The sequence below is a fragment of the Macrosteles quadrilineatus genome, unplaced genomic scaffold, assembly GCF_028750875.1.
Source record: "Macrosteles quadrilineatus isolate MER2022 unplaced genomic scaffold, UCM_ALF_1.0 Scaffold_2__2_contigs__length_208266976, whole genome shotgun sequence".
Taxonomy (NCBI): Eukaryota; Metazoa; Arthropoda; class Insecta; order Hemiptera; family Cicadellidae; genus Macrosteles; species Macrosteles quadrilineatus.
In genome coordinates, this window is record NW_026542595.1 from 110,580,833 (window position 1) to 110,599,895 (window position 19,063).

The window sequence follows — 19,063 nt, forward strand, 5'->3', positions numbered from 1 at the left end:
CAGAAAGCCAAAGGAGACATAGAGTATAGAGACGTCCACTTCTCATATCCGAGCCGGCCTGATCACTGGATTCTGCAAGGTCTTCAGCTGAGCATTGCTAGAGGACAGAAAGTGGCTCTAGTAGGTCCAAGTGGCTGCGGAAAGTCTACTTGTGTCCAACTGTTGCAGAGATTCTACGACCCAGTGTCAGGTTCATTGGTAAATACTAAATAATTAATGTCAATCGACCTAAAATAGGATAACCACTCAACCATGAAAACCTTGCATTAAGCCGTCAATTTTGTGAACATTGAAGAAAACCTGCACCCACTAAGTGCACTATGTGCTGTCATATTATCTCTTTTATCTAACACAGATGTTGCATGATAATGCAGATAATGCTATTACAACATTGTCAACTCACAAAAAAGTACCGTACTTTGTAACTTAGTATTCTTGGTCTCAAGAACAATTAGTTAAATTTGTTGGTTTACCTTGGTTGCCAGGTTCTGGAAGTATGAAGCCTGATGTACATTTTGTAACAAATTGATTGTGTAAATAATCCTTACGATTGTTGAAAATGATGCATTATTACACAGTCCCTGATCTGAGACCACTCCTTCATTAAAAAGTCACTGTGGATATTTTTACAGAAAATAGACAGCGCAGACTCCGTTGATATTCCTACCAGACAGCTGAGGGCTGGATTAGGTATTGTGTCCCAGGAGCCTGTTTTGTTCGACCGCACGATCGCAGAGAACATTGCATACGGTGACAACACTAGGGCCGTCAGCATGGCAGAGGTGGTGGAGGCGGCCAAACAAGCAAACGTCCACTCTTTCATATCTTCCCTTCCTGCAGTGAGTCTTATTTTTGTGAACAATGTTCAAAGTAACTAATTAAATAGTTTTTATTTTATTATTTAGACTTAGAGATTTATATGCTCTAGGTACACGCTGGTAAAACTTTAAAGGTTAAAATAAAAATTAATGACTTTACTATAAAAATAGAATAAATGTCTTTTTGTACCTCTGATTGACAATTGAGCTAAAAACCACGATTACTAGAAAAATTAAAAAACAGTTGATGTGATTTTTAGCCAGGGTAGTTGACCACTTCATATCATGATATAATCAAACACATCTTAATTTAATATAAAGATGAATCATCATAAATCATCATCATATAAAGATGAATCAGCTTGGCTTTTTGTCTCATCATGATTAAACTGGCAACAATTGCCACATTTAGGAGGATAGTAAAATAGTATTATACTTGCAGGATTAACACAGGATAGGCCTATGTGTTAAGACCATATTTTTATTGAAATCCACTATAGTCATTTCTGTCTGAGTACCAAAATCATGATCATCCAATTTAACATTGTATTTAGATAAGGCCCGTTCACACGGGGCGAGTTTACAAGCTACACGCCAGCGTGTAAGAAGCCGGCGAGTTGGCGAGTGTGCTTGTATTCGTTCACACGGAGCTTGTCCACTCGCCAACTCGCAGACGTGTAGAAAGACGCCGGCGAGTCGGCGAGTGCGCTTGTAGTCGTTCACACGACGCTTTTTCCACTCGCTCAGTAGCTGGCTTGAACCAAATCCTCCAACATCTTTGAGTAACAAGCGCACAAGCACAAGCAACTGTGTTCACACTGGGCTACTTTACACGCCTACTCGCTCAAAAGCTGGCGAGTTGGCGTGTAAAGTAGCGGCAGCGTCAACTTTTTCCAGAGCTTTTTTACAAGCAGCTTTTGAGCGAGTACGTCGTTCACACTGAGCTATTTTACTAGCTGCGTGTAAAAAAGCCGGCGTGTACCTTGTAAACTCGCCCCGTGTGAACGGGGCTATAGATCGTAAGGGAGGAACGAAGCTACACGCCGGCTTTTTTACACGCAGCTTTTGAGCGAGTACGTCGTTCACACGGAGCTATTTTACTAGCTGCGTGTAAAAAAGCCGGCGTGTAGCTTGTAAACTCGCCCCGTGTGAACGGGCCAATAGCTAGTGGACGACTTATTGTTTATGATTAGATAGTTTTATTTGGTTAAACAAGGTTTTAAATTACTGAAATAACAAGAAACAAAATTGTAAACAAAACATGACATCTACAGAAAACCGGACAGAACTAACAATAAAATTGGCTTCAGCTGTTCCATAAGGATGGGAAATCTACTAAGGGGACTTTTATCTATGGTTTTATCTATGATCATAGCAGTATAAGATTATACGTAATAAGATTATGAACATTAGTCATACTTGAGGTTATGCTTGAAGATATCATATGTTATGATATTATACATTATGGGACTTTAGTTATGAAATACTATGTATTATAATTTATGGGCTTATGGCAAGTGATTATACGTTATGAGATTATATGTAATTGAATTATAAGCTCATTACGATTGTACTGTTGGAGAAGCTACATGTTAAATGAATCAAACCAGCTTCGAGCAGGCAAAAAGATGAAAGCCAGCTGACTTCCAGCTGACTGAGCTGAGTCAGTTGTGTCCAACTGTCCAAGTCCAACCGGTCCAACCCAAACTCAACTCAACATGGGACTTCCTTGCTTCCTATGAACGAACATTTCACTTTGACTGTTTGACTTTGGCCTTCTTGTGTTTGTTTATGATTTATCATTGTTTAGCTTTCCCTGGTTTACCTTTACCTTGTAGTTTTCACTATGTCGAACCTTCGTTTTACTTTGTACCTTTGATGTCCTTCCCTAGTCTGATAAGGCTAGTCTGTTGATAAGATGTAAGTTGATTCGTTAGACCTAGGCTCTTCCTAGCAAATAGTAGAATTACTTTACATTCAGTGTATTGCAGAATTTTGGCAGTCCAGGACTGGGTAGAACTATGTATGTTGTTGATGAAATATTAGTGTAAATGACAGTTTCCAGATGTAGAGATGTGATAGTAAGGATATTGGGTGAATTGTGGCAGACCTAGGCTAGCCCTTGTAATGTTTCTGTGAATTCTAACTTATTCCAATCTAGGCCCAAGTACAGTATTGTTCTGATAGTCTTCTCTCAAGTAGCCCTATATGGTTGAAAATGTTTAATGTAGGGCAGATGTTCCATGCTGCAATTAGGCCTACGGTACCTACTAGGTTAAAAAACCCTCTGCCGGTCGCACCTAATCTAAGCTAATTAAGTTAGATAGCCTACCTCAAAATGAAAAGAATTCTGCCATTTTCGTGTTTCCTCTTTAGGCCTATGTTTATGGTCGGTACCCAAACTTCTCAAAGAAGGCTACTAAGGTAAAGGATTTTACGACCATTTTAAACACCATAAGTTAAACCCATTTCCGCACTTTACCCTCATTCATTGCATTTGGGACATCACTTGGTCAGTTGGCGATGAATGTCAGCATCAGACATGTTTCTTGTAAGTTAGCTAATCAAAAAACTTATTAGCCTACTGACTTTACCTCGGAGGCAGCGGGAGATTTGATTCTTAAACAAATTTTAAGTCACAGCAAAGCGTAAACTTACATCACAGCTAAAAAGCTGTAATTTGCTTCATTTAATTTACAAAAATGATTTCAGTAAATAGTGATGAGCCTCGCTGTGGCATACAAGTGAACTATGGATTTATATGCGAAACCGACCCTTAGGCCTACTTAAAAAACTGCTAGGCTATATCTCAGTTTTGAAGTGAAGATAGAATAATAAGGGTGCCATTATTGTGTCCAAGTCTGTGGTGTTTTGGATTCTGTGGATGATGAATAGGCTAATGCAGTTGATAGTTTTTTGCTCATGTAACTTAGCCCAACTAGAACTTACAGTCAATATGAATTTGCCATCTAAGATATTCATTTGATGTAGGCTTATTGGCCTAAGTTACGTAAACTTACTAGGATTTTTATTGGGTTGACTTAGGTAATAACCAGTCATTATTGATATTTTTCCATCATCAAGTCTTAGGCATATTCCTTAAATTTATATGTAGGCCTATTAATGCCTATGATAACTTTAAAATTGTCGTGATTTTGTTGATTGTTGTTAGCTTGATCCAGTGTTGATTTGATAAAGTTAAAGTACTTTTCTTGACTGTCCCTGGAATATTAATATTGGTTGTAGGCTATCGTCCGTGAAAAGTAAGTTAGGCTCTTGTCTAGTTTGGTTAGGAGGTTGTTTGTGTCTATATAACCTAATTAGGTCAAGATAGCCCAATATGAATCTTTTGGTGGATTCCTCTTGATGGTCTGATTGATGACCCGGTGGCAACATTGTTAGTATTTTGACGTTTCCCTTTATTTTCTATATTTGGGTCTGACTTTTACCATGTTACCAATTCAGTGCAGGGCTTTGTATAACTGATATATTTTGATCTAGGAATGTCCCCAGTCAAGGATTCTGAATGTTTTTTTGAAGGCCAAGGAAATGGCAGTGGCATTTTATCTTTTTCCCCAAATATTGGTTATGCGGGTGTGCCACCAAATACTCTGAACTCGCAGCAGAGTTCTACAAGCAATTTTGTGGAGGGATATTCCCCCTCCAGAGAAACTTGTCGCAAATGGTTATCAATTTTGTAAGAAGTGGTTCACGATTTACGGTTTATCCTAAGTCCGAGCGCAAAATCCAAATCGGGTTTACGAGATTATCCGTACTCGGGCTCAGACAGATAAACTCCACCCAATTATGACAGGGATAAACCCGAGTGCAAAAAGTCGGCATCATGAGTCCGATTGGAGAAAACCCCGGGCCAAAAAAATAAACTTGTCGGGTTCACGAGTCATGGTCAAGCACAAAATAGGATAATCTCTGGCTAAAATAAGAATCGTTTTTGACTTCAACTTAAACCTGCTAGGGGGGGGGGGGCTGGTTAAGTTGACATTATGTCATTATCTCATTTGCTCCTTATTGTTTTTTTGTCAGCAAACAGAGTGTTATATTCAAATTCGCCATTAAATTCCAAACAATTTCATTAGCCCCCTCAACATAATATTTATTTTTCATTTTTTTTACGAGGTACTGGTAATTGAAAACATGCAAAACTTCGTAAAATCTTATGAATAATTACAAAGTACCTACAGTAAAGTTTCACATATCTCAAGTTGGTACAGTATAACATTAAAATAATTAAATTACTTTCACTTGTTAGACTGAGTTACATAAATATATGATAAAACAGATACATACATCAAAGAACAAAATAATACTCATTTCACAGACATGAAATTAATTGTTGTTTCGAGGGAAAGAGAGCAATGGCAGGATGCCTTCTTATTAGTACGTAGGAAGCATTCCTCGCGAACGATCAGTGATTCAGTTTGCTGTGCTGTTCAGTGTTGTGGAGTATGCGCTAAAGGACTTCTATACATGCAACCTTCCTCAAGGACTCAGTCTTCTGATCATGTAGTTTTTTCCCATTATGGGCCGTTGTAGCACAACATTTTTCACTAAAGTTAACTCGTCTTTTGTAAAGTTCACTTGATTTTTCTTTTCTTTGCTTGATTCAGACATCTTTGAAAACTAAATAAATAATAAAATGGAAATAAAGTCTAATTAAATGTTATAAATCCATAAAATTACACTGCACAATCACAACTAACAAACGAAGTACGGTTCAATACAAAAACTAACGGCTTATTCAAAACGGGGAATGAGGTGACAGAGGCGAAACAATGTTGTCAACAGGGTTGTAAACCCCCACCCCGCAACGTCATCCTATTGTTTTGGGGCTCGTCGAATGCTAGCAGCAGCCCAGCAGGTAGCCCATGTGGCTGTTGCCAACCTTCCAATGAAAATTCCCTGTAAATACCTGCTGTTAAGCGACGGCCAGCATTGATCTCGGCTAACCTTCTATGTCGTGAACCAATTTTTTGGCCGTCGGTTAAAGTTGGCCAAGATCAACGATAACCACGGGCCACGAAACCCCGAACTCGTGAACCACCTCTAAGCCTGTCTAACCTATACACCTAAGCTTTCTAGTTTCTTTATTTATAAATTATTTTTTGCCATCTAAGACAGCTGACATTTGAAACATTAAAAAAGTTCCTCTTGCTGGTGAGGTTAATCTTTGTTGATGGTATTCTCACAGGATGAAATTCACTTGAGCAGGCCAAGGATATTTAAATTCTGAACTTAATTAAAACCCCTTTTAGAGTTCAAAAATAGTCAAAGCAATTCCCGTTAAGATTCTATGATGTGCCATCAAATCACCTAGAACTTGTTTTTTTTTTTCATTATGATAACAGTTGGAAATTAATCAATAAAGTTTTTATGCCAAAATAAAAATCATTTGACCACTGACTATGTTCTCATATAAACTCTCATCTCCAACTTGGAAGGATACCCACCTTCACCTGGACAGATTCTTAGTAAATCTCCATTGGATCTGCATCATTTTTATATTATCTCCAACTTGGAAGGATACCCACCTTTGCCAGAACAGATTATTCCTTTATTGGATCCACACCGCACCACATTAACTTAAACTTGGAAGGATATCCACCTATACTCGGACGGATTCTTAGTAACTCTCCAATGGATCTGCACCACACTAACTACTTCCAGAATTTACTGTAACCTGCTTACAGGCAACATACTCCTACTTCTACCATTCTTCTGACTATGATTCAAGGAAGCATACAACATCCTCCATTGTTTAATGGGCCTGATAAGATCATAGAGGAACCAAAGTCTTGGCTGCCAAACTTTACCTGCTTTAACACCTGATAAGGCGCTGCTCAAGTTTCCTCTATCTGTGTCATATAGTCTAGTTGCCGCTGAAGACACAAAGAACAAGTTCACTGGTTTGATGGAAAAAATATTCCGATTTCATTTAACTCATAGTCTTTAGTAAGATGGAAGGTTTACAATACACTGAAAAAGGAACAGAGAAGATTCTATTCAACTACAATTTCTTACTGACACGGAACCTATTTATCCCTGGGCCTACACTTACTTGTAAAGCATAGGTACTCAATCATGTCACTACAAATATCCTTGAATCCTCAATCAATTGTCTTATTGACAATATTTTTTCCCCTGACTAGACATGTTATTTTCTTCAGCAATTTAATCTTTTTATGGAAGAAAATTTACCCATTCAAGGATGTTTAAATAATTTCCGGCTATCCTACAATGTTTGGTTCTCAAAGTTGTTTGCCAGAACATTGTCACTCAACCCTTTGAGTGCCGGAGACCTTTTGGCAGACTGTCAAAAAGTGTTGTATGACTTACTAAGACACAATAGTTTTTGGCTTTGGAATAATTATTGAGGAGAAAGGAAGGATACACAACTAACTCACCTGAATAAAAAGTCCCAGGAGGTCAATAGAACACATAGAAAGTACATATTAAGCTGATATTTCGCCCCATTCAGGGGCTTCTTCAGAGGTAGAAGGTAGAATGGCAGTTACAGTTCTGGCACTGTTTTAAATATCTGACAGGCTTGCCAACACTTAACTTGTTTACACTAAAACTTATATAACATTTTTAAGTATATTTCATGCAGAAGGTGTGGGGTAAACATATTACAAAATACATACCTTGAAATTTTTTTTCAGAAAAACTTCAGTTTTAGCTCTTGATAACACTGGATAAAATAATAGATCAATCAATAAAACTAATATCACTGTGTTTCTCATTGAATTGCCTTAAAATATTCCAAGTTCAGTGAAAAAATAATATCAAAAAATGGGTTTACAACATTTTTTGTAATAAAATACAACAATACGCTTTTATTCGGAAGCTTGTGGAAATCTAGCGCACGGGTCATACCCAGGTTGGCATGCACGTGGCAGTTCTCTTGTATCATCCATGTGAAAGAAATGAAGGATATATAAAGGATATAAGGAAATCTGTTTCTATCGGTCGTCCTGGGAAACCAAGGCATAAATTGAATGTTTGTCCTTGACAAATATCCATAAATTGTAGGTTTCACATTTAGACCCATATTTAGTAGAACTGCTACAAAAATACTGCCTGCATTTCAATTTGAATGACCGGTCTTCAGGACTTGGCTCTGCTATGTTCTTTTAATCCGTAGTTTGGAGTAATGAATTCTTCAGCAAATTGTTTTTATCCTCCAAATTGTTTTGTATCTACAGTATTAAGGAAGTAAAACTGATTTGATTTGATTTTGATATTTTACAAACATATCAAACAAGGCAACAGTAAAAAAAGTTTGAAGAGAGTAAGGATAAGTTTGAGTATGTCCTTTGATGAGAAACTTTTTCTCAATTCCCACATTCATTTCACTGGCTAACTGAAAAAGTGTGTCAGTATAGATAGCATTTCTATTATGGTAGCCACAACCATCCGACCATAGGACGACGGGCTTCTTATCTTTAGCTAATAATTCGTTTTGTTTATGTGTTACACAAGATGCAAACACCGATGCTTCTAGCTCTGGGCTTCTTATCTTTAGCTGATAATTCGTTTTGTTTATGTGTTACACAAGATGCAAACACCGATGCTTCTAGCTCTGCATTTGTTTCGTCAAACCAATAACAAGTAGCATGTTTTGTTCCGAGATCATACATGGTGAAACTGCGCACGTTCAATTTAGTATTAAAGTAGAGTGCATTTGCTTGGAGATCGGAAGCGACCTTCACTGCCTGCAAATCTGATGTAAATACAAACAGCTTGTTATACTCAGCTTTCTTTTTGTCTTCACTTTTAAATTTCCGTGCTTCATCTTGAGGAAATATTTTTGTATTCTTCACAGTCACATTCTTCACTTCATATGCTGAGCATAGATCACATCTATCTTTTTTTGGTTGAAAAATAGATATGTTTGCTTTTTGAAAGCTTTTTCAAACAAAAATCTACAAAGACACAAAGTATTTTCTTTTTACGTGTCAGTTTCTTCCTGATGGAATCTCTCTATGTAAATATTGTACAACTGAGCCATTGAGGTGAATACAGGCTCCAGGTAGAGGCGAGTGGTTATTTTCCTACAGTAATGTGACGATATACATTATAGGCATACATACAGGACATTGGTAGTTGCCAAAGAAGTTAAACATTTCTGCAAAAACTCACACGACTCCTTCTTTTTTGCTAGCTTTGCTTGCGAACTTCTTGTCAAGCATCCTTGTAGAGCCATGCCAGTAGAGTTGACTTCTTCAACAGAAGTATTGTTATTTTGATGTTTTTCACCACTGATCCAATATCTGGTCCACTTCTTTATACCAAGAGTGTTTAGAAATATTTTCTGGCACACCTGGGGTTTCATCCCATCAGGAACAAGATGGTACTTTAAGGTACTGTTTCGCCTTTGTTTTTGTCTTCCATCTGACTTTTGTCCGTCATTCTCATTTCCTTCATCTTCATTGGTTTCTTCTTCTTCTTTGTTTACTTTAGTTCTCCTTTTTACTGTAGATTTGTCTACCATATTTGCTAGATACACCTTTCTCTGGTCCCAGTTCATGCTGATGGAAAAATTATCCAATCTTCACTCTTTGCTCTTCATCAATACTCTGACAGAATCAAACTTTGTATTTTTTTGCATAATTTAGATGAGCAAGGTCCTTCCTTCTTTAGGGGTATCATGGAACATTCTTCCATTTTTATCTCTCCAATATTAACTCCTATATCTCCTATATCCTATATTAACTGAAACCGATCACTGAAAGGGAGGTGGAAAAAATTATCCAATCTTTAAAAAATAAACACTCCAGTGGGCATGACGAAATTCCTGTAACAATAATAAAGGCTGCAAAAACCTACATCAGCAAAATTGTTTGTCATCTGATCAATTCTTCGTTTGTTTCAGGCATTTTGTCCTAACATATTAAAGCAGGCAAAAATAATTCCTTTACACAAAAAAAATGACCCTGAAAATATATCCAATTATCGCCCAGTGTCTGTTCTTCCTTCAATTTCTAAAGTGTATGAAAAAGCCATATACTTACAATTATCAGAGTTCTTGAAAAAATTTAATATTTTTTATGATAATCAGCATGGATTCCGGAATGGAAGATCAGTTGTGAGTGCAGCTGTTTCTTTTATCGAATCAGTCATCGAATCAGTAGACAAAGGACATTATACAATTGGCATATTTATGGACCTTTCTAAAGCGTTTGATAGTGTAAAACATAGTAAATTACTAGAAAAACTTAAAATAATTGGAATATCAAAAAGAGCTCTTATTTGGTTTTCTTCCTATTTGACAAATAGATCTCAATTTGTGGAAATTACCCATTTGACAAATCATAATAGAATTATCAAATCATCATCAACTTATCAACCAATTAAATTTGGGGTGCCACAAGGTTCAATTTTGGGGCCTTTGCTTTTTTTGTGTTACCTTAAGGGCATGGAAGATACTTTAACTTACAAGCAAAATTCTAAATTATGTCTTTACGCTGATGATTCTAATTTGATTATATCATCTAACTCTCCAGAAGAAGCTGAAATTCTTACATATGTAGAATTAGAGAATATTGGGAACTATTTCTACAATCATAACTTATTATTAAATTCACAAAAAACTAAATTTATAAATTTCAGAACAGCACAGAACAGAATTACAAAAGAGCCAACAATAACTTACAACTCAAATAACATTCAAAAGGAACATCAAATCAATTTTCTGGAACAACAACAACAGACAACAACAATAGATGAAAATTTGAATTGGGATAGACACACACAGAAAGTTTTAACCAAAACTAACTCTGGAATGTTCGCATTATCAAAAATGTCCTTTTATTGTAATTTGTAAACCCTAAAAAGTATACATTTTGCACACATTCACTCCCATATTTCATTCGGTTTAGCATTATATGGGTCAACAAAAATATTAAATATGGATAGTATTCTGAAGCGACAAAAAGAAGCTATCAGAATTATGCTTAATCTTAAATGAGATGACTCAGCAAAAGAACATTTTAAGAAATTACAAATTTTTACAGTTCATGGGCAATATATTTATGAAACAATTCTTATTGCAAAAAAAATGAATCTGAGCAAGTAATAAATTCAGTTCATTCTTATAATTTTAGGAGGAGAAGGGAGTCTGTCCAGCCTCACAAATTAAAAATTTTTGAAAAAAACCCTCATATGCTGGTAATGATTTTCTAAAATTTGTCCCTGAATTCATAAAAAAAGAAACGAACCTATCTAAATTCAAGAAAATTCTAAAGGAGCATTTAATAAATCTAGCATTATATTCTTTTGATGAATTGTCCACCTCCCATAAATAGAAATAGTATTTTTATATTAAGTATTCTGACACTATTCACTGTACCACCAATGTACATGATTTACGAATAAAGATGTTTGAATATGAATATGAATATAACCCAAATACTTCCTACCCCCTCCATTCTCACTTTTTTACTGACATTTTTCTACCAGGAACTTGAGTTATATTTTTTCCTTTTATTTTCAGGCAAAACTATCTAAAACAAGCAAAATCAAGCAAAACTAATGTTGTTCATTAGTCTTGTTTGAAGTAGTAACTAAATTGAGGTGAATACTTCATTTAATGTGGATTGTGGTGTTACTGAACGAGAAAGTTTGCCAACTTATAAAATACTAATAAGGCCTTCAGTCACTCCTGGAATTGTGAAACAAACCTATGAGTAAGCAAAGTTTCCTCAAACTCAATCACTGTCTGAATATAAACTGCTGACCACTCGCTCCAGATCTGTTCTGCAAATGTCAAAATATTTTTCTGCATACATTGTCAACTAGCATCGGTAGTAAACTGGAATTAGTTCTCTTCCTGGAGAAACCTAATCACAGATAATGATTACTAGTTGGGAACCGGAGGCCACTTCTTCACATGTACAGAAACCTTATAATGACGTCACATGACTATCGACTACTTTTCAGCTATCGGAATCGTGATGGTTTATGCAATCGATTATCGAAGGCCGAAGGGACACGGCTTTACATCGTCACTTATTCACTTTGCTGTGCCCGGTGACCATGTTAATAGACTAGTTCTTTTCAGAAAATATCACAAATAATAAAGAGGAAAATATCAGACTCTGAAGAATTTGGTGATGCAACCCTTTGTATAACTAATTGCAACTAGTAATAGTAAATCAAATATATAAATTAATACACTCGATATTTTAATTCAAGATTTCTTTTTTTTAAGATTCTTAAACTTGCATTGGTTGATATTTTATAATCGACGTTTCCCCAGATCGTAAAAAGATTTAATAATTTTAAGTATCTAATTAGTTAAATCTAAATTACGTTTAGTATTTTATAATATTTGTAAGTTAATGTATAAAAAAGCATTAATTGAGTTAGTTTAGGTAACGTTATAGTGTATTGTTATGCTTTTGTTCAGTTATCTACAATTGAACATTTTTATCCTGATAAATTTAAATATTTAGACCCTATTATATAAAATTAATTCAAATTTCAATTGTTTTTTCCAATTTTCAAAACTCAAACTTTAAAAACATTTTTAAATTGAACTGATCAATTTATGCACTCTAATCTAATCAAGGTTTATTTCCACCAAAATACAAAAATAACAAATAATGCAAGAAAGCAATTATATATGAAGCATAATATACATATATATATAAAAGTAATTGAGTAATGTTACAAGTGAAAGGAATTATGGTATATAACTAAAATGAGAAAAATTTGATTTATTACATTGAATTCATGTTTAACATAATTAATAAAATAAAATTAAAATGGTTCCTTAACGTAAAAATAAATTTGATGGGAAACGAGACTATATGGGCACTAGTGGCCTGTGCGTAGGCTCGAGTTGAATAATATAGAATGTGGTACGATCAAAAAGTAATAAACTATCCTACAAATTAATCGGATTACTACTACTTAATGTTTCTTTATTTATATTATGTCCCAGTACTTTCATTTATAAATAACAAGATAAGGCTTAGTAAGTATAACGTTATTGTGAATTAAATGGAGCCAGAATAATATAATTGGGTAAAACTTATGGTGTTTTATTAAGATGTACCAAAGGGGAAAATGAGAAAAAAGCTCTACTTTTTTCTGTAAACCTAAACCATTGACCATTGACCTATTTTACGTGACTGTAAATTCCATAAAATAATATATCTAAAACAGTCCTCTTGGGCTTCTTAAATTGTCACCTTACACTGATGGGCAATATCTGTTAGTAAATCATTCCCAAACATTAACATGTCAAAGTTACAATTATTATTTCACTCTCTTCTAGAATCGATAATAATTCCTGTAATTCGTCTACTTTAATTACAGTTATTGTATTATTGTGGATGCTATGAAATAAATTCTTAGTATTCAACGTCCTGTGAACTCAAGTTTTTTATTTTATAAGTCAGGTAAATACGAAAACAATTGCAAACATTTTGGATGTTCAATCCAAAGTATCAGTAATTATTTTATTCCCAGCCTGTAACGAATATTATTGTATTTCTACTATTTGATTTATAATGGATAAACTACCGAGAGTATTCAATTCGTCAAATAAAGTGTTACAAAAAAAAACCCTTTACTTATTCGGTGCAACCGATACTTACATTCCGAAGAAAAACCCGTAACCACCCGGTACAATCGATATATACATTCGATATTTATGACGTCAGTATAAGGTTTCTGTACATGTGAACTTGTGCTCTCCTTGGGAACCGGCTCAGCGGCTAGAATATAGTAGTGGATGAAGTAAGAACCAGTTTATTGGTCTCGGTTTTGAAGTGCGATGGTAGCTCAACATTTATTCATTTGTTCATTTATTCATGTAAATTGTCACAAATTACACCATATACAGAGGAGTTTCCTCAATGGTAGATGACATGTCAAAAATATGATACAAAAATGTTAAAAACTAAATTAAAATGTAACTTAAACATAATGAGAAAACAAACTCTCCACATGAACCATTTTACAAACCACTATTACAATATAAAATGAAATCCTCTACTGAATAAAACATATGGCTCTTTAGATAGTTGAACAAGTTTTCTTTTAAATGCTTTGGCAGAAGATTCATTGTGAATATGACAGAGACCTTAATTTACGGAGAACCCTCGTATTTAAAGTAAAATTCTAGCAACTTAGCAGTACTTTACTTACTTATACTTACTTTCAGGGTTATGAAACTCGACTGGGAAGTAGAGGAGCCCAACTCTCTGGTGGCCAGAAGCAAAGGATAGCGATCGCTCGATCTTTGGTTCGCAACCCACAAATATTAATTTTAGATGAGGCAACATCTGCTCTGGATTCGCAGAGCGAAAAGGTAAATTGTAGTACACTACGTAAAACATCTGTAAATAGTTATAAAATGTGTAGATGGTGGAAATAATTTTTATTGAAACTAGACCTTCTTAATGTGCTCCTTACACAAATTTATCATAGTTTTCAAAACAATATTCCATTGTAAAAGTTTTGCATTACTAAAATATATATTTTTTAAGTTAAATCTAAATTAAAACGCTGGAATATTATACATATAATCAAATAAATATGTACTCTGTTTCAGATGGTACAAGAGGCACTAGATGAAGCGTCGTCGGGTCGCACATGCATCATCATCGCACACAGATTGAGCACGGTGACCAATGCTGATGTGATCTGTGTGCTGAGTCGAGGAGCCGTGGTTGAGATGGGCTCACATGCCCAGCTCATGGCCAATGGCGGCCATTACGCTCGCCAGCTGCTTTCGCAACAGTAACGGGGCTGTGATAAGACTAGATTAGTGATATTTAGATCAAAGTTCCTCTAGGGATTAACGTAAGAAGCTAATGTTTATACATACAAACATCAATTTACATTAAATCATGATCTCAACATGAGAACAATACCAAATAGTATAGGAAGAATATTAACTTTACAGTCTGCATGAAACGTTTAAAAATCTTGTGCCTGCCTTAATGGGATTCAAGAAAACCTTTTGTCAAACATCTAATTTATAGAGTAGGTATTTATTTTACAATTTGATTTAATCAAATTGTCTTGTTTTAGAAATCATCTTGTATTCAAGTTGTAATTATAATCTTATGAGCTTGACGCTTTCCATTCTCCTTAGCAATGCTTATATACTGTTTTGTTTGTATAGCCAGAACAATATACAAAAATTAATTATCGACAAAGGGTCCACTTTATAATTTTTTTAAATGAATATGTTTGGAAGTTAAAAAATCAACTTTTGAAGACATTAGATTCAACATATTAGAAGTATTGCTTTATCCATCCATAATCTATGACTGGAATTAATTTTACTTACTTTTTTTGTTACTTTCTGTTGTTTTTAGCTGATATATGCCTATATTTCATTCATGAACAAAGTGCCTATTTCGCTGATCACAATGATTAGTATAAAGTACAATGTCTCACTTGTATTGACAAATAGAAATATTTTTATATTACTCTATATAAGTTTACTTTTTGTATATCATTTAGCTTTTAGGGAAACAAACTAATGTTATCAATGTATATATTAAAAGTTTTTTGAACCATTCAACCTGTATTTCAAATTTTTTCCTATTTATATACAACTGAACATTTGACGGTTAGGTCAAGTATAACACGATTGCTTTTAAGTTGTTTAAGCAAGTATGTTTTTATATGGTGTACTTTTTTACAAGTCACTGACAATTAATGATGGTAGTCTTTTTGTTTCTTATGGTAGAGGTTATAGTGTAGCTGCCCTGCTCATGCAGGAATTGTCCTTGTTAAAATCCTACACAGCTTAGTACGTTAGAAGCTCTGTAGTTAAATTTTAATTGCGCTCCTAAATTGTGTTTAAACAAATTTTTCCTTGCCTTCTTGGATATGCAAAATTGGTATCCCCAACCATTTAGGCCTGCTTTTAAGCAACCCAGATAGCAGAGGAAGATTTTAGGAAGTCCTTCAACAAATTTCAGAGGCAATCTAACATGTTTGCAACAAGCTTGTAACAAGTTTGTTGAAAGCATAAAAGTTATCAGACTTCCTATCTATATCTATATCAGACTTCCTATCTATATCTATATCAGACTTCCTGACAAGTTTCACTGGATGTTTGAGGCAAGTCTGCAAGGAATATGTGCCAAAAACGTGCAGGGAATGGTTGCAGATGACTTGCGAAGACAACCTGTTGCAAACATGCACTGAATGCCTTTCTCAAGTTTGCAAAGAATGCTTGTTAAAAATTCTGCAGGTAATATTTGAAGATGGCTTGCGAAGAGTACTTGTTGCAAATATGCCCTGAATGTCTTTATTAGCTAAAATGCTCGTCAAATATTTACAGGGAATCCTTACAGATGACTTGTGAAGACAATTTACCACAAATATGCACTGAATTTTGAATATAAAGATTAAAAGAATGCTTGTTTAATAATGACAGGAAATCTTTATAACTGATTTGCCAACTGCTACCAATGTGCACTAAATATCATTATTGAATTTTATCAAATAATGTTACTACTTGTGATTTTATATCTTCCAACTTATTACATGATATCGGTGGTTAAATTTAATCAATTGTAATTATTTTTCTAAAAATGTGATAAATAAACAATTTAGTTTTAAAAATTTATTGACCAGTAACTTATTAATTATTCCTTATTTTATTATTTTATGACAAAACATAAATTTTACAGAGAAAAAAAAATTTTAAGGCAATAGAAAATATTAAATTGAGAAATACTTTGTGTACACTATGTATTACTATGCACCATGTCCATATGACCAAACTTTCGGAAAACGCAAAACGAAGTTTTATTTTAGCTACATCTTTTATGCATAATTTTTAGATAGAAAACTTGTATATAAAATGACAACCCTGTTCATGTATTTTTTGTTTTTAGTTGCTTTCAATCAGATATTTGCATGCTAAATACAAAAGAATATTTAAGAAGGTGATGGACATGAAACACCTGAGCACTAAAGATTACTGTACTTGAGGATATGATACATCTAAGCACAAACAGATTTCTCGTTAACTCCTTAGCTGCCTTAATAAATGTGCTAAGTCCTGTAAATAAGACAACTGGCAGCTTATAACCTAGTTAATGGGGGTTTTTAGAAAAAATAAAACTAAAAATATATTAAATTTACAATGAATTGAGTTAAATAGGGAAATTGTATGCTAAATACTTGGACCTAATTATTTTAGATAAATATACCCTTATTAATAACTAACAATACATAGATATTGAGCTGTCAATAAACATTGCTTGAAAATTATACAAGCTAAAAATGAATAAAATTATCAAGGGTTAAAGTTTTTGATGTAAGTAACTTTTGCCATAGGCAAAAAATTGGAAAACATTTTTAATAACCTCAGAACAAGCATGGTAAATTATCATTAACATTCAGAAAATATAGGGTTCAATGTAAAACACAGTGAGAATCACAAACTTAATTTACTTAGATAAAAAAAATCATTGTACAAAGTATTACAGGCTCATTGAGGTGTGATTGTCCATACTTCAGACTCCTCCTTTTCGGGGGTTTTTGGGCTGGGATTTTTTCACCTTCTTATCTTCTTCACTTATGGCTCTTCCTTTATTTGTTTGGTGAGTATGAATTGGAATCTCCGCTTCATTTTCATCCTCTTCTCCATAAGGAGCCAAGTCTTTGCCTTTTTTGTAAAACGGGGAGGTTTTGGATGAACTGGTTGTACACCTCTGGGATTAATCCAGTCTTCAAAAGGCTTAGTAAAGCCTTCTTTTTGGCCTTAGAAATGGTAATTTGTTCGGAATAGTTCTTGCTCAATTCAATTGAGTCTCAAGCTAGAGACTTATTGGCATTCATTCTCACCTCTAACTCTTTGGAGTTCAACATCTTCTAGGAGTTCGTACTTATTGAACAATAAATAGTTTCGACTTTTCATACCTTAGCCACTTGATTTTCATCCATGATGTTTCGCCATTTTTGTTTAATGTCCACTTGTGCATTACAGCTTTGCCTAGTTTAGTGAGATCATAGACGTCATCGTAGTTTTGAATGTTTACTTCATAAGGTTTAGGTTTTTTTCTTGCCATCTGAATCAGCAATCCCCATTCTTCTGTCGTATGAATTTGTTTGTGCTTCCACACTCTCTCGATGGTTGAGTGAATGAAATCAGCCTCCAGATAAGTATGCCCAGGCTCCATGTACTTCACGTCCACAATGAGGAATGTGGAGTTTTACAGAACAACATTATGGGATAGGAAAGAAATTTTGCTGTAAATTTGAGTCCAGATTACAGATAAAGTTATTGACTGAATAAATTGTCGAGTTATAGGTAGTCAATTTTGTGGGATTCTACTGTAGTTTCTTTTTAATCATACAAATCTTCTCAGAATTAAATGGGGACAACAGATTTTTACTCAACATTTCAAACAATAAAATTGATTTTAAAATATTTATGTTGCCCTAATGATGTTAGCAGTAATGGAGAAACTTAACTTACAATTTTGGTCTGTAGAGCTTTGTTCATCTTTAAATCTACATCCAATTTCTCAAAATCTTTGACTGTTGTCAGAGGAATCATTTGGAGGATGTAATTTAGTTCTTCATCGGGTTCAGCAACAATCATTGAGCCTTGCGCTACTGCCTCTTTTATTTCTTGTACCATTGTAGACAACCCTACCACTGAAGATTGGAGAATTACAATGGAATTCCAGATGTCTTCATCTGCAACAAAATAAGTCTGGGTATAGTCCAACTGATACTACCGAATGCAGGACCGAGCGCTAGTTGCCTAAAAACTTTTACGAAGGTCATTTTACAGCTTGGGGCTTAACGGTGCGAGTGCTAGCCAGGTATCAGTGGCCGGTTCCATGGTGTGTCGGGTATGGAAGTGGAGAGATCGACCAAGGATAAGCTAAACTTGTTTGAGGGATAAAATGAAACTGTTATAACCTAACCTAACCCTACTTGTTGATTATAACAAATTGAACAAAGGTTTACTAACCTAATCGATTAGGGTAGCCCAGTGAAGAAACTGTACCCGGTTTCGTTACATACTGCCCACTACACTAATACACTAATCCCTTCCACTAATACCCCTCCGCTGAATCACTCTTACGCTCTGGGGAGTCAAACGGCACTTTGGCCTACCTACTTCGACTAAAAAAAAAGGTTTTGACAGTTTATGACCCCCACGGTAAAAAATAGAATGGCACTCGCTGGGCTTCCCAATACTACCTGTCTCTTAATAATTAGTAAAAACCTTG

General features: G+C 34.7%; 1 protein-coding gene across 3 annotated transcripts in view; it reads left to right on the forward strand.

Moving 5' to 3' along the window:
* The window catches only part of LOC128987925 (multidrug resistance protein homolog 49-like), a 49,817-nt gene extending 34,445 nt beyond the window's left edge, over positions 1–15,372 (forward strand). For all 3 annotated transcript variants that reach the window (XM_054409021.1, XM_054409020.1, XM_054409022.1), the window contains 4 exons: positions 4–198; positions 633–839; positions 14,011–14,157; positions 14,401–15,372. In XM_054409021.1, coding sequence (XP_054264996.1) covers positions 4–198; positions 633–839; positions 14,011–14,157; positions 14,401–14,592 — 741 coding nt within the window. In that variant the 3' untranslated portion in view covers positions 14,593–15,372. The remainder of the gene's footprint in view (positions 1–3; positions 199–632; positions 840–14,010; positions 14,158–14,400) is intronic.
* The last annotated feature ends 3,691 nt before the right edge of the window (positions 15,373–19,063 follow it).